Source organism: Anomaloglossus baeobatrachus, chromosome 4, assembly GCF_048569485.1.
Source record: "Anomaloglossus baeobatrachus isolate aAnoBae1 chromosome 4, aAnoBae1.hap1, whole genome shotgun sequence".
NCBI classification, from domain to species: domain Eukaryota; kingdom Metazoa; phylum Chordata; class Amphibia; order Anura; family Aromobatidae; genus Anomaloglossus; species Anomaloglossus baeobatrachus.
This window is the reverse complement of record NC_134356.1, coordinates 55,765,675-55,786,969: the sequence shown is the minus strand read 5'-3', so window position 1 is coordinate 55,786,969 and position 21,295 is coordinate 55,765,675. Positions and strand designations below refer to the sequence as shown.

The 21,295-nt window shown below is 45.3% G+C and overlaps 1 protein-coding gene across 2 annotated transcripts in view; it reads right to left on the bottom strand.

Moving 5' to 3' along the window:
- NDST1 (N-deacetylase and N-sulfotransferase 1) overlaps nucleotides 1-21,295 on the bottom strand; it is a 142,904-nt gene that overhangs the window by 84,588 nt on the left and 37,021 nt on the right. For both annotated transcript variants that reach the window (XM_075344347.1, XM_075344348.1), the window contains exon 2: nucleotides 8,120-8,921. In XM_075344347.1, the coding sequence (XP_075200462.1) occupies nucleotides 8,120-8,632 (513 nt within the window). In that variant the 5' untranslated portion in view covers nucleotides 8,633-8,921. The remainder of the gene's footprint in view (nucleotides 1-8,119; nucleotides 8,922-21,295) is intronic.

Here is a 21,295-nt window from a genome sequence, read left to right as displayed (position 1 = left end):
TGTTATGTGCTGTCTGTATGTGTTATGTGCTGCCTGCATGTGTTATTATTATTATTATTATTTATTTATAGAGCACCATTAATTCCATGGTGCTGTACATGAGAAGGGGGGTTACATACAAAATACGTATACAAGTTACAGTGGACAGACTAGTACAGAGGGAAGAGGGCCCTACCCTTGCGGGCTTACATTCTATAGGATTGTGGGGAGGAGACAATAGGTGGGGTGTAGGTCAGGCGGCGGCTCCGCACGGTGGTCGGGCGGTAGCTCCGCACGGTGGTCGGGCGGCAGCTCCGCACGGTGGTCAGGCGGCAGCTCCGCACGGTGGTCGGGCGGCAGCGAGTTCATTGTAGATTGTAGGCATTTCTGAACAGGTGCGTTTTCAGGTTCCGTTTGAAGTTTGCAAGGGTAGGGGATAGTCTGACGTGTTGAGGCAGCGAGTTCCAGGAGACTGGGGATGCTCGGGAGAAGTCTTGGAGTCGGTTGCGTGAGGAGCGAATGAGAGAGGAGGAGAGGAGGAGATCTTGGGAGGACCGGAGGTGACTTGTTGGAGTGTAGTGGGAGATTAGTTCGGAGATGTACGGAGGGGAAAGATTATGCACAGCTTTGTAGGTCAGTGTAAGTAGTTTGAATTGGATACGGTGGAAGATTGGGAGCCAGTGGAGGGACATGCAGAGAGGAGAAGCGGGGTGGTATTGAGGAGAGAGGTGGATAAGTCGGGCAGCAGAGTTAAGGATGGACTGGAGAGGGGCGAGCGTATTGGCAGGGAGGCCACAGAGGAGGATGTTACAGTAGTCGAGGCGGGAGATTAGGAGGGCATGCACTAGCATTTTAGTAGATTGCAAATTGAGGAAAGGGCGGATTCTGGAAATATTTTTGAGTTGAAGACGGCAGGAGGTGGTGAGGGATTGGATGTGTGGTATGAAGGACAAGGCAGAGTCAAAGGTCACTCCGAGGCAGCGAACTTTGTGTACTGGCGAGAGCATGGTGTTATTTATTGTAATAGATAGATCAGGTGGAGAGTGTAGGTGAGACGGAGGAAAGATGATTAGTTCAGTTTTGGCCACATTGAGCTTTAGGAAGCGAGAGGAGAAGAAGGAGGATATAGCAGGTAGACATTTCGGGATTTTGGACAGCAGAGATGTGGCATCTGGGCCAGAGAGGTAGATCTGGGTGTCGTCGGCATATAGGTGGTATTGGAAGCCATGGGACTTTATGAGTTGTCCCAGGCCAAATGTGTAGATAGAGAAAAGTAGGGGTCCTAGGACAGAGCCTTGAGGGACGCCAACAGAGAGATGGCGGGATGAAGAGGTTGTGTGAGAGTGGGAGACACTGAAAGTGCGATTTGAGAGGTATGAAGAGATCCAAGAGAGGGCAAGGGTTATGTGCTGTCTGTATGTGTTATGTGCTGCCTGTATGTGTTATGTGCTGCCTGTATGTGTTATGTGCTGTCTGTATGTGTTATGTGCTGTCTGTATGTGTTATGTGCTGCCTGCATGTGTTATGTGCTGCCTGTATGTGTTATGTGCTGTCTGTATGTGTTATGTGCTGTCTGTATGTGTTTATGTGCTGTCTGTATGTGTTATGTGCTGTCTGTATGTGTTATGTGCTGCCTGCATGTGTTATGTGCTGTCTGTATGTGTTATGTGCTGTCTGTATGTGTTATGTGCTGTCTGTATGTGTTATGTGCTGTCTGTATGTGTTATGTGCTGTCTGTATGTGTTATGTGCTGTCTGTATGTGTTATGTGCTGCCTGCATGTGTTATGTGCTGTCTGTATGTGTTATGTGCTGCCTGTATGTGTTATGTGCTGTCTGTATGTGTTATGTGCTGCCTGCATGTGTTATGTGCTGTCTGTATGTGTTATGTGCTGCCTGCATGTGTTATGTGCTGTCTGTATGTGTTATGTGCTGCCTGTATGTGTTATGTGCTGTCTGTATGTGTTATGTGCTGTCTGTATGTGTTATGTGCTGTCTGTATGTGTTATGTGCTGCCTGCATGTGTTATGTGCTGCCTGTATGTGTTATGTGCTGTCTGTATGTGTTATGTGCTGTCTGTATGTGTTTATGTGCTGTCTGTATGTGTTATGTGCTGTCTGTATGTGTTATGTGCTGCCTGCATGTGTTATGTGCTGTCTGTATGTGTTATGTGCTGTCTGTATGTGTTATGTGCTGTCTGTATGTGTTATGTGCTGCCTGTATGTGTTATGTGCTGTCTGTATGTGTTATGTGCTGTCTGTATGTGTTATGTGCTGCCTGCATGTGTTATGTGCTGTCTGTATGTGTTATGTGCTGCCTGTATGTGTTATGTGCTGTCTGTATGTGTTATGTGCTGTCTGTATGTGTTATGTGCTGCCTGCATGTGTTATGTGCTGTCTGTATGTGTTATGTGCTGTCTGTATGTGTTTTGTATAAGATATGTGTGTCCTGTATAGTGTGCAATATGTAGCTGTATGTATACTATCTGTGTATACTGTCTGTGTATGTATACTATCTGTCTGTGTATTCTGTCTGTATATACTGTGTTTGTCTGTGTATACTGTCTTTCTGTGAATACTATCTGTATGTATATTATGTCTGTCTGTGTATACAGTCTGTGTATACTGTCTGTGTATACTGTCTGTGTATACTGTTTGTCTGTGTATACAGTGTGTCTGTGTATACAGTGTGTCTATACTACAGTGCCTACAAGTAGTATTCAACCCCCTGCAGATTTAGCAGGTTCACACATTCGGAATTAACTTGGCATTGTGACATTTGGACTGTAGATCAGCCTGGAAGTGTGAAATGCACTGCAGCAAAAAAGAATGTTATTTCTTTTTTTATTTTTTTTTTTAAATTGGGAAAAGTTTATTCAGAGGGTCATTTATTATTCAACCCCTCAAACCACCAGAATTCTGTTTGGTTCCCCTAAAGTATTAAGAAGTATTTCAGGCACAAAGAACAATGAGCTTCACATGTTTGGATTAATTATCTCTTTTTCCAGCCTTTTCTGACTAATTAAGACCCTCCCCAAACTTGTGAACAGCACTCATACTTGGTCAACATGGGAAAGACAAAGAAGCATTCCAAGGCCATCAGAGACAAGATCGTGGAGGGTCACAAGGCTGGCAAGGGGTACAAAACCCTTTCCAAGGAGTTGGGCCTACCTGTCTCTACTGTTGGGAGCATCATCCGGAAGTGGAAGGCTTATGGAACGACTGTTAGCCTTCCACGGCCTGGACAGCCTTTGAAAGTTTCCACCAGTGCCGAGGCCAGGCTTGTCCGAAGAGTCAAGGCTAACCCAAGGACAACAAGGAAGGAGCTCCGGGAAGATCTCATGGCAGTGGGGACATTGGTTTCAGTCAATACAATAAGTAACGTACTCCACCGCAATGGTCTCCGTTCCAGACGAGCCCGTAAGGTACCTTTACTTTCAAAGCGTCATGTCAAGGCTCGTCTACAGTTTGCTCATGATCACTTGGAGGACTCTGAGACAGACTGGTTCAAGGTTCTCTGGTCTGATGAGACCAAGATCGAGATCTTTGGTGCCAACCACACACGTGACGTTTGGAGACTGGATGGCACTGCATACGACCCCAAGAATACCATCCCTACAGTCAAGCATGGTGGTGGCAGCATCATGCTGTGGGGCTGTTTCTCAGCCAAGGGGCCTGGCCATCTGGTCCGCATCAATGGGAAGATGGATAGCACGGCCTACCTGGAGATTTTGGCCAAGAACCTCCGCTCCTCCATCAAGGATCTTAAGATGGGTCGTCATTTCATCTTCCAACAAGACAACGACCCAAAGCACACAGCCAAGAAAACCAAGGCCTGGTTCAAGAGGGAAAAAATCAAGGTGTTGCAGTGGCCTAGTCAGTCTCCTGACCTTAACCCAATTGAAAACTTGTGGAAGGAGGTCAAGATTAAAGTCCACATGAGACACAGAAAGAACCTAGATAACTTGGAGAAGATCTGCATGGAGGAGTGGGCCAAGATAACTCCAGAGACCTGTGCCTGCCTGATCAGGTCTTATAAAAGACGATTATTAGCTGTAATTGCAAACAAGGGTTATTCCACAAAATATTAAACCTAGGGGTTGAATAATAATTGACCCACACTTTTATGTTGAAAATATATTAAAATTTAACTGAGCAACATAACTTGTTGGTTTGTAAGATTTATGCATCTGTTAATAAATCCTGCTCTTGTTTGAAGTTTGCAGGCTCTAACTTATTTGCATCTTATCAAACCTGCTAAATCTGCAGGGGGTTGAATACTACTTGTAGGCACTGTATCTGTCTGTGTATACTGTTTGTCCGTGTATACTCTCTATCCATGTATATCTGTCCGTGTATACTATCTGTCCGTGTATACTGTCTGTCCGTGTATACTGTCTGTCCGTGTATACTGTCTGTCTATCTATGTATACTCTCTATCTGAAAAAGAGATGGAGCCAGCACTGCTTGAGAATGGCATGCAAACAACTAAAAGTGAAAATTCACATATTCCAACTGTACTATAATGCTAAATGAGATTTTTAGCAAATAATTGATCCATTTTTTGAGCCCCCCTGCCACGTCACGGCAAATCTCAATAGAGGGGTCCTACTCTATATTTTGATTAAACCAAATAATCCCAATAAAGCTATCGATTATTAAAAAGTTCCTTTATTGATGGCATATTAAAAAACATAGACACAAACATTAATTAAAAATCAAGGCAAGGGGAGCACGTACTAAACCCACAATAACCAAGCATATACAATAAATTTACTGAATCTTTAGCAGGCCAAATAACAAGCTCAAAGTATAGAGCATTACAAAAGCAGTTTACAACATCCCTATATTGGTAAAATACCAGCAAAAATCTGCATTAGTATGCACTAAAAACTGCCCATTACCACACTTAGCTCATATGAATACCAGACCTGCTGTCATATTAATGGTAAAATACTGCTCCCCTGCCAGCCACTCCAACACGTGTTTCACACCGCTTCCTCAGGGAGTGATGTGGAGGGAGGCAGTGAGCGTTCTTATATAGGACCGGCACATGTGTAAAATTAATCAATCTTCCTATACCTTCATATGTGGCGCCACCATGTCAGTGCCCCGACCGGAAGCCCAGGAGCGCGTCACCGTCGACCACGTCACACGCATGCGCAGAGGGCATGCGATGACGTGGGAGAGAGAGACGCGTCCCCTAGCAACCGCCGGGACGCAAACAAGCGGCGCGCGGCAAGGGGAATGTCACTACTCTATATTTTGTCTGTTTATCTGTGTATACTGTCTGTCTGTATATCTATCTACACATCCATCTTATCTATCATACAAAATTGCATATACCTCATGAAAGTACAATAGTACATAGTACATTAGTTTATTTTTTTTACTTTGTGTGGCGTGGTGGGGGGCTATATACCAGGATGAGGGGGCTATATACCAGGACAGGTGGCTGTATACCAGGATGGGGGCTATATACCACAATGGAGGGCTATATACTAGGATGAGGGGCTATATACCAGGATGGAGTGCTATATACCAGGATGGGGGAGATATATACCAGGATGGGGCCATGATGGGTACATATACCAGGATGGGACCATATATACCAGGATATAGGCATGATGGGGGTCATATACCAGGATGGGGCCATGATGGGGAGATATACCATGATGGTGTCATATTGGGGATATATATACCTGGATGGGGCCATGATAGAGGACATACATACCAGGATGGGACCATATAAAGCAGGATATAGCCATGATGGGGTCATGCACCAGGATGTGGCCATGATGTGGACAAATTTACCAGGATGGGGGACATATTTACCAGTGGGGTGTGGGGGCCAGGAAGGGTTTTTGTTTTTTTTTATTAATGTCCCCAGGATGGGACATATATACCGGGAGGAGGACATATTCACCCGGAGGGGCAGAGACCAGGGCGGGAAATATAATATATATATAAATATATATATATATATATATATATATATACACACACACATACATATATGTGTGTGTGTGTATGCATATATATATATATATATATATATATATAAATATAGACACAGTACAGTACAGACCAAAAGTTTGGACACACCTTCTCATTCAAAGAGTTTTCTTTATTTTCAGGACTCTGAAAATTTGAAAATTGTAGATTCACATTGAAGGCATCAAAACTATGAATTATCACATGTGGAATGAAATACTTAAAAAAGTGTGAAACAACTGAAAATATTCTAAGTTCCTCAAAGTAGCCACCTTTTGCTTTGATTACTGCTTTGCACAGTCTTGGCATTCTCTTGATGAGCTTCAAGAAGCTACCAAGAAGGAGACATATATACCAGAATGTGCCCAGAAGGGGGATGTACCGTATATATTACATACATACATGTTTTTGCAAAAGTGGCAGTGAGACTGTAGGAAGTTTGAGCGGTGGAGGCGGAGCTGGGGTGGAGCCTGGGCGGAGTCCCAAGGGGGCCCGAAAATGTTGCCAGTATGGGGCCCTGAAATTCTTAGTGGCGGACCTGGGCTCCAGTATTAGTGGAGGGCTTGTTATCTGCAAAAACGTGAAGTTAGTTATCCACCTTTGGGTAATTAATTTAAATGGATCTATTTTGGATTAAAATCATTTTTTGCAATTGAATTCCATACAAAAATTTGCACCATTTGGCTTTTATAGGCTTTGAATTTCCCTATGCATTCACTTTTTATGCGACAATTTCCTTGTGCATTATCCATTCTCATAAAATAAATGAGAGGAGCTCAGAAAACAAAACAGATAAAACGCTTACAGTTTGTCGCATCAGAACAGAGCTCACTGATGGATTGCCCGTTAACTCGATCTTACTGATCGATTCTCAGTTAACTCATTCGGCAGCCAGTAATACCCAGATGGTATAGAAGACAAATGCTGCAAAGTTTTTAAGAAAACACAAAAAAAAAAAAAATTCCAAAACGTTCGTCGGGTGAAATGATTTGTTTTGGCTAGCTAAAAATCATTTTTATCGACAACGCACCAGCCTGTGCATTCATTCTTCATGCAATCCATTCTCATAAATCAGATGACAGGAGCTCAGAAAAGAAAACAGACAAAAAAATTACAGCCTCTCAGATCAGAACAAGCTCACTGATGGATTCCCAGTTAACTGAATCTCACTGATCAATTCTCAGTTAACTCATTCGGCAGCCAGCAATACCCAGAGGGTATAGAAGACAAATGGTGTAAAGTTTTTAAGAAAACACAAGAGCAAAAATCATTTTCAGAACGTTCGTCGGGTGAAATGATTTTTTTTCGCTAGCTTAAAAATCATGTTTCTCGACAGCCCACCAGCCTGTGTTAACAGGACATGTGCTGCCGAGAAGAATGACAATCAATATGTATGACACAAGGAGAAACAATCCACATTGCAATGAATCAGGGTATGGTGCAGATGGGATCGCAGCTCCTGAGGTGGTGATTAGCTCAACGCCAATGCATTGCAGCTCTGGGCCTGCGAAATATGGAACAAAATCTTACATTAAAGCACAAAATTTTAGAATGGACCAATGATTTACACCAGTTGCATATATTTACTGGATCTTGGGGGATTTGCGTAAAAAGTTTAGATAATACCCTATTCTGACTACAAAAAAATAATATACAGATATGGAAGAGTTAATGAAATGGAACGGACATAAGCAATTTAATATACTCTGCGTCCATGATCATTTCTGCATCCGAAACAAAAACAAAAAATGCTAACATCCATTGACAAGAAATAGGACTTAAAGGCCATGTGTTGTCTAGTAGACTGGGCGGGAGAGGAAGGGAAACCTAATGAATGAAAAGACAGAAGTTGAAAGGGGCTGTCCAGAGCAAGACCCCGGTCGTAGAACAATGTCCCTTTTACAGCTTTGTCAGAGGATTAAGGCCACTCAAATGGACTAAATAAGTTGTGTCTTGGGCCCCGGGAAGAAAAGAGAACGAATGGTTTGACCACAAAAGAACACTTCCAAGCTTTGAGAAACCAGATTTCCATAGACTGCGGAATTTCAGGGCATCAATCCTACAACTGTCGGACATTATCGAGCTACCACTGGATGAAGGTATTTAAAAAGAAGAGACTTAGAAGACCAGAAGTCCATGACCAGCTTACCTTGAAGAAGCCGATGATGCCCACACCATACTCCACGCAGTACTTGTCCAGCAACTCTCGGTTCCACGCATCCAGATTAACGTATTTTAGGATATTTTCATACACAATTAGTGCAAATCGCCCCCTATCTTTATCCGTAAGAGTAGGCATATCACCCTTGCCTGGAGCTATCTCGGTCCGATACTTAAAGCGGCTTGACTCCAAGATAGCCACTATTTCCTGCCCAAGTTGAGAGTATAGGCTTTCCACAAAGACTAGCACAAGCGGGTCTGTTCTTGAAGTATCCATTGATCGCATGTTCTTCACAGGGAGTAGGCGTGAAGGGCTAATCTTGGGCTCGTCACAGTCCAGGGATTGCGCCTCGCCACCCGAAGGCTCCAGTCCCTTTTTCCATCCATAGAGATAATAGGCTGAGATGAAGACACTCAAAAGACAGAAGGCAAAAAGTAGTAAGAGAACTAGTTGTGGGCTTACTGGCCTCCCAAATCTTCGAGACTTCAGGGACAAGCTCATGGTCCTTGCACCTTCCCAGGAGGAGCGGCACAAGTGCTCACTAACACAAGCCCACACACCTTGGTTATGTAGAAAGTACCCTTAACTCATCCTGTTCATGTCACCATGGCATGTCCATCGGAAGTCCAACCCTATGATGAATCGGGTACGTAAGGCTGGTTTATCGTAGGATTCTCCGGCAATGTTGGAGAGATGGTGTGCCGGAGGAAGGCTTAGGTGTAACTGGTTGTCATTCATCATTTGTGGAATCAGGATTGCAATGGTGCAAGATATCGATGGAATTCATTGGCTGCAAAAGAAAACATCAAAGTTATCAGCTTCAAAGGTAGGTCCAAGAACTTCTCAAGAGTTCAGTCAAGTAATAACTTTAGCAGTAGATCAAACATCTATAGTCAGCAACACCGAAATCTTGAAAGACACTCCTAGGCTCATATCTCATCTTGAGCACATGAAAACGGTTGCAACTTGTAACATCAGTGAAGCCCTAAGACTGTCAGATAATAAAAAAAACCACAGGAACCGGGGGAAAATACATGGAACATGAAATAAAAGACAGCGCTCATCAGTGGTAAGATAAAATCCATAGAAGGGTGAAACTGCTGCTTACAAGATATGGGGCCACTAGGTTTTCTTTCCACCTTCTCCTGCAATCTATTTCTGGAATTAGGGAACAAGGCTCCTAAAAGACTGTCGTTAGGGGGCTGCGCAATAAGATCCCTGGAAGGAAGCACGTTTTCCACTTCCATACTTTAACAATATAAAATGTCAGACCAGTCTACCTGTAGCCGGTATATGTCCGACCAGTATACCTGTAGCCGGTACATGTCCGACCAGTATACCTGTAGCTGGTATATGACCGCCCAGTATACCTGTAGCCGGTACGTCTCCGACCAGTATACCTGTAGCCGGTATGTTTCCGACCAGTATAACTGTAGCTGGTATATCTCCGACCAGTATACCTGTAGCCGGTATGTCTCCGACCAGTATACCTGTAGCTGGTATGTCTCCGACCAGTATACCTGTAGCCGGTATATGTCCGACCAGTATACGTGTAGCCGGTATATGTCCGACCAGTATACCTGTAGCCGGTATATGTCCGACCAGTATACCTATAGCCTGCCCATTTGACAAAAAAAAGAAACCCCGCTTCTCCCATTACAACTCCCTGGGTCCCCTGGTGGTCTCTTTCTTCCTGGTCACTTCTGACACACAGGAAATGACTGTTCAGCCAATCACTGGCCACAGTATTGTCCATCCTCTATTTGTGATTGGCTGCAGCTGGCTGCATATTCCTGTACTGAGACGTCATGCTGCATCAAGAAGTAAAGACCGTCGTGGGATCTGTAAGTCAGAATGAGAGCCCATTTCATCACGGCTGGCTGACTGTCTAACGCATATGAGGGTCTCCTGACTCTCCCCTGACGCTAGAGATCAGAATCGAGTAGTTGGACATCAACTGCCACATCCTTTTCTTTTTGGGAGAGATAAGTTGCTGTCAGAATCTTCATAGGGAGAACACATGCATGCTCGACTAAATGGAGCATGCATACGTCTGAGGTCAAGGGAGATAGCTAAAAGATGACTATGTAATGTGTATGGCAAGATTTAAAGGGGTTGTCCACTACTCCACTCTTATGTTTCCCCACAATAAAATAAATAACACTAATACTCACCTCCGGTATCGGCGTCGTTCCAGCAGTGTCGGCACTGGCTATTCTGGGGATTTTGTTATATTATGTCATGTGATCCCTGCAGTCAATCAGCGCTGATTTTATTTTTCCCTCCTTGACATCTGGAGGAAGTGAGAGAAAAGCCACAGCTCTCGCTTCGTCTGAATGTCTGATTTGTCTGAAGGAGAAGATAGTGAGACCAGCACTGATTGGCTGCAGGGATCAAGTGGCATATGTAACGCCGGCATTCCTGCAGGGACACCGACATACTCACCGCTGCGGTAGGCCTGCACCCTCCCCCGCCTCTCCGGGACTATCCATGTGCTCTCCTGCTGCCTCCTGCTCCTGGGTCCTTCGTAGGCCGAACAGGTCTTTTCAGGAGTGCGCTTACGACACCTACGTGCCTTCCATGCTTTTAAAGGGCCAGCACACTATAGCCCAGAAGTGCCTCTCAGCCTATGGATGAAAAGCACTAGGTACTTAAGACACCCTCCCTCTAGAGGAGGTGCCTGCGCAACATGGTCAGTCACTTACTGTCTAGGTAGCTAGTTGTCAGGTCTCGTGCCTCCTGTACCCATTACTTGTACCTGTGCCCGCCTATCCCTCTTCTGTCTGTACCTACCATAGCCTTCGTACCTGCCTGCTCCAGCCGTCCTGTCTGCCTTAGAGACTATACTTGTTCATACCCAAGACTATCACTGCCATGGAGGTCAACTGCCACAGTCCTGGGAGTGGCACCTAGAGTCTACCGGCAGCCAAGCCCACCCTCAACATCTGAGGCTCTGGTGAATACCCATTAGGTGCTTAGTTAAGCCCCACCCTCTTCAGGGTAAGCCCGGATCCCCCCTGTGGTCCAGTGGGTCCACTTTTGTTAGCCCTCCCACCAAAAGTAACATAATATAATGCGAAACCCTGGAAGAGCAAGTGCAGACACTGCTGGAACATCGCTGACACTGGAGGTGAGTATAGCTGTCACTGTGGGGAAATATAGGAATTCAGAAGGGTTTGTCCAAGTAGTAGACAACCCCTTTAAGACCTCCAGGGAGGGGGAAGAGGTCAGCTGTGACATCACCTGTTGTAAATGGTAGTTGTACAGGAAGGGGGAAGAGGTGAGTTGTGACAGCCATACTAATTAGATGATGAGTTGTGACAGCCATACTAATTAAATGATGAGTTGTGACAGCCATACAAATTAGATGAACATGCTAATTCTGTCGGTACTGGTAGACCATCTGATATGCACAAGTGTACACATGAAGTTGGGGGTAAAGAAGGATCGGGTAGTTGGAATCCTAAGGCCCAATATTTTGTTTTTCATGGTGCTGCTGCCATAGATGTCCTCCACTTGCCCGACACTGTGTGCGGGGCAGCCTAGAGAGATCTGTTGACCGCCATCTCATGTGTATGGCCAGCTTTAGGACCACTGCTTTGCGATCATCACACATCATAAAAGAACAGATTGGTAAAGGTTTCAAAATCTTTCTGACCCCTGGGTTCTCCGCACATTGTCCACTGCCGATAATAGATGTACATCCAAGCCCATGGTCATAGTCACACCTTATGGCCGGGTGGACCTGTGTTTTCCAGATTCTCCGCTCTCCCTCTCGTGCCAATCTAATTGACATCTCACCACATCTGCTGATGGACTTCATTATGTCTCTATCAACGTGAGTCCGCACATATTTCAGGAGAACAGCTTTAGTTCGTCTCACAGTTAGCCTCAAGATAATATCAGACCAGGCAATTCATGACATTAAAATGTTCCAGGACTGACACTAATGAATGAAATTTCAGAACCAACGCTCATATACTGCCCACAGGGTTATTACTGCGAGAGCGGAGCGGCCATTTATTACTAGGAATTAGTGTCAGAGCAAGGCTACATGTATAAAACTTGTATGTCGTGCCACCCGATGCTCCAATTTACAGCACAGGCATTCAGTGGCTCACCGGCTTGTGAGACTACAACTCTCAGCATGCACGATGCAATCATATTCACCAGATAGCCACTGTAGCTGCTGTAAAATATAGGCATGGGGGAGCTTAAATGAAATGTGTCATCAGAAAATGAAATATTGCAAAAATCTGATTTTTATACTATATATTTAATGATTTTTTTATAATATATATGATTTTTATACTATATATACACAAACATATGATTTATATACTAAATATATTTTCTATATTTTTTATACTATATGATTTTTATAATATATAGCTGATTTTTATACTATATACAATATATATATATATATATATATATATATATATATATACGGTAGATACATATACACACGAGTATATATCATTTTTTTTTTCAAAAAAATCATTTGATTATTATATGATATATTTTTATAATATGTAGATATGATTTTTATACTATATACAATATATATATATATATATATACACACACCGTATATATATATATATATATATATATATATATATATATAACATTTATTTTTTATTATTATTTTTTTTCCAAAAAAATCAGAAGGCGGCACTCCACTTCTCTTTCAAATAAAATCTCCTTTAATGGCCCATATCACAGGACATTTCGGTCAAAGGCTGACCTTTTTCCAACAGGAACACTGTTTTTTGGAAATATTGAAGGGACGGTAGGATGCTGTTGTGAAGGGTATTTCAACCAAGTTACTTTTACGGTAAGTGCTGCTCTGAAAATTGTGTGTATATATTATATATATATATATATATACATATATATATATATACATATATATATATATATATATATATATATATATATATATATATATACATAAAATTTTTAATATATATGTATATCTATTTTTTTATACATGTAAATTATGTACTGTATATATATATATATATATATATATATATATACACAGTACATAATGTACATGTATAAAAAATAAATATACATATATATTGAAAATTTTATGTATATATATATATATATACACATATAATATATACACACGTGCGTGTATATGTGTGTGTGTATATATATATATATATATATATATATATATATATGTCCAACAATGTAGACCAGCTCACTCCTGTGAATCACCTGGAACCTCAGCTGGCCTGGTTAACTCCGTTGTGCCCGGATTAGGACGTAGGAGTCCATCCATACAAATATGAACAACGACAAGGCAGCATCCAGCAATAACGTGAGCAATCCAGGATGCTGTTAAAAAATTTTTTCCTTCTTTTTATTCATAAATTCATTAAAATAGAATGGTCCAAGCAATTCAGAACAGCATTATCGCAGGAAAATAGCGCAGATAGGACTACACGTTTCAGCAGTAAAATCCGCCTTCTTCACGGACCAGTGATTCTGGACCGTGAAGAAGGCGGATTTTACTGCTGAAACGCGTAGTCCTATCTGCGCTATTTTCCTGCGATAATGCTGTTCTGAATTGCTTGGACCATTCTATTTTAATGAATTTATGAATAAAAAGAAGGAAAATTTTTTTTAACAGCATCCTGGATTGCTCACGTTATTGCTGGATTCTGCCTTGTCGTTGTTCATATATATATATATTTGTAGATTGTGAGCCTTGCAGGCAGGGACCTCTATTCTCCTGTACCAGTCTGTGCCTTGTATTGTTTATGATTATTGTACTTGTCCCTATTATGTATACCTCTTTCACATGTAAAGCGCAATGGAATAAATGGCGCTATAATAATAAATAATGATAATATACAGTGTGTCCACCTGCTGACTTTCATTATGCAGGGAAAGGGAGGAGGTGAGTTGTGGCATCACCTGTTAATAGTAGATTCTGTATTTCCTATTGTGTATAAAAGTTCTACTGTTCATTATGCAGGGAGGGGAGGAGGGGAGCTGTGATGTCACCTGTTGTAAATCGTAGATCGTGTTTTTCCTACAGTGTATATAAGTGCTGCCTTTTATTAGGCAGGGAGAAGGAGAAGGTGAGCTGTGACATCCCCTTTTGTGAATGTTGGATCCTGTATTTCCTACTGTGTATAAAAGTGCTGCCTTTCATTATGCAGGGAGGGGGGAGGAGGTGAGCTGTTATATCACCCACTGTGAATGGTGGACTTTATACCGATGTATTGACTTTCATTTTACAGAAAGAGTGAGTAGTTACATCACCTATTGTGAAATTACCTGTCTGTGGTGACAATGAGACTGTTGAAAAGTCATTTCTACAGAACAGGAAGTGTGAGTCTAGTATCTGTCTTAGTGACCACTGCAAGATCTGATTTTTTATTTAATATAGTAATAGAAAATAACAAAAGAAAGAACTCAGGCAGATACGAAAATGGAAAAAAATATATACATTTAAAACAAAAGACAAATGTTAATGTGCCGCCCCTATGTCAGCAGACGGGCTGCTGGGATCCGGATCCGCAGTGGCTCGAGGGGTTTCCGGACCCGGGGGTCGCGCGGACAGTCAAATAAAAAGGGACGTATATCTACGGGGATTGCTGTGAATACTTCGTGATGCCACCCACGGTGTGTGGTAATATGGAGTACCACCGCTGCTGTTGGGAGGCACCTGGGGGCGATGGAATGGCAGCTGGTTGTTTAACCCCTCCGTGAGTAGGGGTGGATGCTCCGGGGCTCAGTGTCCAGGACGCGGGGAGTGATGTAGGCCGGAGGTGGCGCACCGGGCCGGACCGGGGGATGTTGGTGTACTCACTGTTGAATAATTGCACACAAGTCTGTTGGTAAACCAAGGTGTCAGTGGCCGGCTGCCGCGTCCTGGTGTACTCGGGTCCCGCACCCGGCTGGTGTACCGATGTCCCTTCCTCCGGCACTCTGTAATTTTCCTCACTTCTGGACAACTCCGTATGGAACGGGGAAGTCCGCTCCCGGTTCTGTTGTGGTTTGGAGTCATGCCCGCGAAAACTGACCCTTGGGATTACAGTGGGTGTTTGCGGATACCCTATCCCCCGCGGTGGGCTGCCGTTTCGCTCTATCTGGGCTAACACTTCTGGAGCAATGTCTGGAACCTTGCTCCGGGCCTGGTGAATTAGAGAAGGGGCTTGCAACCGTCTTCTAACTAGGGTCCAGGTACCCCGCCTGTGCACGGTTTCCGGACCGGATCTCCGCTGTCGGTACCGACAGGCTCCAACCCTGTCCCAGTCCACTCTGGATCTCCCGCGACCGGACTCCCGTCACCTTTGGACATGGTCCACTGCTTGCCACCTAGCCAGTAGACCAGGGCCACTACCCTGGCTACCCTTCACCAGGTTCAACCTTCACTCTCCTCCTCACTTTTCCTACACCTTCTCCACTCTGAACTTGAACTTTACTTAAACTGACTGGTTCCCTCCCCTGGATCCTCAAGACCCCTAGGTGGGTGCTCCCAATCCGCCTGGTCCTGCCCACTGGTGTGTCCTTCCTACCCTGAGGGAGGTGGCTAGTGTTTTGTTGCAGATGGAACCTAGTGTGGGATGGTGTTATGTGGGGTGTTGTGCTCTTCTGTGGCCAGCTGGCGGCGCCAGGGCGTCACATTAACAATAGGTCATTTTCTGGTTGAACATTCGGAGTAAATGTAATTCCGCAATAAACTTTGGTGCACCAAACGGAGGAGCCCGGTACGAGCACTAAACTCTAAACCAGCCATGGCTGGTACGCTGTCGCTGTCTAAAAAAAAACCTAAAATAAATTAGCATAATTCCTTTTTAGCCCTATATTATCCCTGATAGATTTCAATGGTTCCATCATATCACCTCTCCTCATTTACAAACACCCTTTCAATTTTAGATTAGGCATGGAGCACATACACAATGCCGCCCGGCTGGAATTCCTAAGCCCTCATTACTCCAGGCTCATTTGCATTCTAAACTCCCAAAACAATTTTTCTCCTTTCCGCCTCCCGGTCCTCCACATGAATCAAACCTGCCCAGTGACAGGCGGAGAGAGAGAAAGACTATCTAGGTCATGTTCCCTCTGGGGAGAAACCAGCTAGATACTTCTTGCCGCGTCTCAACACCTTGACAGGTGCTTCTCCGAGATCTAATCTTTCTCTGCCGAGTGGTAGGGCCAAGACTCCCCAAAGCGTCTCTAGAAGGCCATCGTGTATGCCCAACATGACTAATGCGCCTCTGCAAGGGCATCCTAATTCTCCCCCGCGGTTACTCTATTTACCAAATTAGCATTCTGCAAGCCCGGCACCGTAATGCACCCTAATCCTGTCCTACCGAGCTCATCTACCCTAACGAAATCCCACACAAGGCTCTGCCAACGCACAGAACAAGCAGGCGAGGGGGAGGCTGAAGATAGCAACAACCTAGCTCGCGTTTCTATTTTTTACCAGACGCACATACTGGATAGAGCGGAGAGCGGAATTATTAAACCATCCATTACCGATTGACAGAACGCAACAAAAAAAAAATGCCCAATTGTACCCGTCTCCGGCAGACGAGAGGGTGACACTGGTAATTAGCCTCTGGGGGCTGCTTTTTCCCGAACAGAATGGAGAGCTGCGAAATACCAGCATTAAACAATTTACACATGAGACAGAAGCAGGTCATAGAACAATGCTTTACCTTTCCGGCAAGGGACCGCTTTCAGAAATAGAAAAAAAATATAATTTAAGAAATGATGCTTATTATTAAAATCTGATATTGGGATGTATAATGAGGAAAGGGAGAGAAAATCCTCCAAAATATTCTGCAAAGGAGTTAGGCGGGCTTTACACTTTGCGACATTGCTAGCATCGGCTAGTGATGTCCAGCGCGATATCATCCGCCCCCGTCGCACATGCGATATGTGGTGATTGCTCCCATAGCAAACATTATCACTACGGCAGCTTCACACGCACATACCTGCTCGGCGACGTCGCTGTGACTGTCGAACTATCCCTCCTTTAAGGGGGAGGTGCGTTCGGCTTCACAGCGACGTCACCGCGACGTCACTAATCGGCCGGCCAATAGAAGCGGAGGGGCGGAGATGAGCATTACATAACATCCCGTCCACCTTCTCCCTTCCGCTTTGCCGTCGGGACGCTGGTAAGGAGATGTTTGTCGCTCCTGCGGGTTCACACACAGTGATGTGTGGAGCTGCAGGAGCGACAAACAACATCATACCTGCAGTCAACCCGACATTATGGAAATGAACGACGCTACACAGATCAACGATTTTCAATGCTTTTGCAATCGTTTATCGTCGCACATAGGATTTACACATTGCGATGTCGCTACCGGCACCGGATGTGCGTCACTAACGATGTGACCCCGACGATATTTCGGAAGCGATGTCGCAACGTGTAAAGCCCCCCTTAGACTCAACTAAACCACCTGAAAATGTATGTATATGCTAAACAGATTAATAGACCCTATAAATAAAGGAGTAATTTCGGCATCCATCTGGCTGGTATACCCCACTTGCAAAGGTTTTTCTCATATATATATATATATATATATATATACACAGTGCCTACAAGTAGTATTCAACCCCCTGCAGATTTAGCAGGTTTACACATTCGGAATTAACTTGGCATTGTGACATTTGGACTGTAGATCAGCCTGGAAGTGTGAAATGCACTGCAGCAAAAAAGAATGTTATTTCTTTTTTTATTTTTTTTTTTAAATTGTGAAAAGTTTATTCAGAGGGTCATTTATTATTCAACCCCTCAAACCACAAGAATTCTGTTTGGTTCCCCTAAAGTATTAAGAAGTATTTCAGGCACAAAGAACAATGAGCTTCAAATGTTTGGATTAACTATCTCTTTTTCCAGCCTTTTCTGACTAATTAAGACCCTCCCCAAACTTGTGAACAGCACTCATACTTGGTCAACATGGGAAAGACAAAGGAGCATTCCAAGGCCATCAGAGACAAGATCGTGGAGGGTCACAAGGCTGGCAAGGGGTACAAAACCCTTTCCAAGGAGTTGGGCCTACCTGTCTCCACTGTTGGGAGCATCATCCGGAAGTGGAAGACTTATGGAACTACTGTTAGCCTTCCACGGCCTGGACAGCCTTTGAAAGTTTCCACCAGTGCCGAGGCCAGGCTTGTCCGAAGAGTCAAGGCTAACCCAAGGACAACAAGGAAGGAGCTCCGGGAAGATCTCATGGCAGTGGGGACATTGGTTTCAGTCAATAACATAAGTAACGTACTCCACCGCAATGGTCTCCGTTCCAGACGAGCCCGTAAGGTACCTTTACTTTCAAAGCGTCATGTCAAGGCTCGTCTACAGTTTGCTCATGATCACTTGGAGGACTCTGAGACAGACTGGTTCAAGGTTCTCTGGTCTGATGAGACCAAGATCGAGATCTTTGGTGCCAACCACACACGTGACATTTGGAGACTGGATGGCACTGCATACGACCCCAAGAATACCATCCCTACAGTCGAGCATGGTGATGGCAGCATCATGCTGTGGGGCTGTTTCTCAGCCAAGGGGCCTGGCCATCTGGTCCGCATCCATGGGAAGATGGATAGCACGGCCTACCTGGAGATTTTGGCCAAGAACCTCCGCTCCTCCATCAAGGATCTTAAGATGGGTCGTCATTTCATCTTACAACAAGACAATGACCCAAAGCACACAGCCAAGAAAACCAAGGCCTGGTTCAAGAGGGAAAAAATCAAGGTGTTGCAGTGGCCTAGTCAGTCTCCTGACCTTAACCCAATTGAAAACTTGTGGAAGGAGCTCAAGATTAAAGTCCACATGAGACACCCAAACAACCTAGATAACTTGGAGAAGATCTGCATGGAGGAGTGGGCCAAGATAACTCCAGAGACCTGTGCCGGCCTGATCAGGTCTTATAAAAGACGATTATTAGCTGTAATTGCAAACAAGGGTTATTCCACAAAATATTAAACCTAGGGGTTGAATAATAATTGACCCACACTTTTATGTTGAAAATGTATTAAAATTTAACTGAGCAACATAACTTGTTGGTTTGTAAGATTTATGCATCTGTTAATAAATCCTGCTCTTGTTTGAAGTTTGCAGGCTCTAACTTATTTGCATCTTATCAAACCTGCTAAATCTGCAGGGGGTTGAATACTACTTGTAGGACAGGATAGTAACTAAAGGCCACTTTACACGCAACGACATCGCTAACGAGACAATGGAGTCCAGAAAAGTAAGTGGAGAGTTCCTTCATAGGTGACAGAGCTAACATTCCTGGTCTCCTTCAGATGCACTTGCAGGTGTCTGGTGCAGATCAGATACCATGAGCCAAGACGTACACAAGAATACTGATAACCGGTTACTTTTTTCTACATGTAGCTGTTAAAGATAGTGTCTGCTTTAGAAAACTCATACCTTATGGATATGTTAAAGGAATTCTATCAGCAGGTGTAATATGAAGACAGCATGCTACAAGAATTACCGTATTTTTCGCTTTATAAGACGCACCGGATTATAAGACGCACCCCAAACTTAGACAAAAAAAAGGTAAAAAAAAAGAAAAATGGGGTCCATCTTATAATCCGGTGTTCTCTTACCGGAGGGGGGCAGCAGTGGTGGTGAAGCGAGGTCACAGGAGGCAGCGGATTTGCTGGCAGGCACGGCGGGTCAGTGGCAGCGGGGTCCAGGGTGGCAGGTGGCGTCCGGGGTGGCAGGAGCCGGGGGATCCGTGGTGGCAGGAGCTGCGGGGCCCGTGGTGGCGGCAGCAGCAGCGGCGACGGTGGGTGAGTCATGCAGCAGGCCGCTGCAGTGAGTGTCCCAGTGTCCGTGGTCCCGGTTCAAATAATGGCGCCTGCGCAGATGGAGCTCTCATCCAAGGGCTCCATCTGCGCCCGCGCCCGCTGCCATCATTTGAAACTGGGACCGCGGACAAACTGGGTAAGTTGCTGCACAGCCGCCCGTCCCGCACGCACAGAGTGGCAGCCAGCAGGCTGCCCGCCCACCCTGCGTGCAAGCGGCCAGGTACCTGTGCTTGCGTGTGGGCGGCAGCCATCTGCCGCCCGCACACAGCACCCGGCCGCTGCCCGCACACAGCACCCGTCCGCCGGCCACTGCCCGCACACAGCCGCCACCCGCACACAGCCTCCACCCGCCGCCCGCACACAGCTGCCGCCCGCACACAGCCGCCGCCCGCACACAGCACTCGGCCGCCGCCCGCACACAGCCGCCGACCGCACACAGCCGCCGACCGCCGCCCGCACACAGCACCTGGCCGCTGCCCGCACACAGCCGCCGACCGCTGCCCGCACACAGCACCCGGCCGCCGGCCACACACAGCACCCGGCCGCCGCCCGCACACAGCACCCGGCCGCCGCTCGCACACAGCACCCGGCCGCCGCTCGCACACAGCACCCGGCCGCCGGCCGCAGCCCGCACACAGCACCCGACTGCCGCCCGCACACAGCCACGGGTACCTGGCTGCCACCGCACGCAAGCAAAGGTACCCGGCCGCTTGCACGCAGCCACAGGCACCCGGCCGCCCGATCACCGCACAGACAGGACCCCCAGGTACCGCTATATTCGCTTTATAAGACGCACCCCCCTTTTTTCTCTCAAATTTTTGGGAGGAAAAGTGCGTCTTATAAAGCGAAAAATACGGTAAAACATTCAGCCCTGCATGTCTTGTCTCACAGTCTTTTTTTGTTTACCTGCAATGTTAGTATAAGCCTCTTATCTTTATCGTTAGTTGGTCTCAGCAGCTATGAGCTCTAGTCTAAAGGCCACGTCACGCATAACGAGATCGCTAACGACATCATTGCTACGTCACAGTTTCTGTGACGAAATAATGACTTCACCAGCGATCTCGTTATGTTTGACACGTACTAACGATTCGCCCCCTGCTGTGAGATCGTTGATCGTTGCTGAATGTTCTGGGCCATTTTTGGCTCGTTGGAGTCCTGCTGGGCAGGATGGATCTGTATGTTTGACACCTACCAACGATCTTGTTAACAACCTAGATGAGAACTTAAAGTATGACACGTAGGCGTGTAGTTGCGTCACCTTTTCTGCGCCCCCTCTGCACCGATTGGTTGGCGCTGAGAACAGTAAGCAAACACTCAGGAACGAAGGAGGGATGAATCCGGGTGCAGATGCAGCTTCGATCC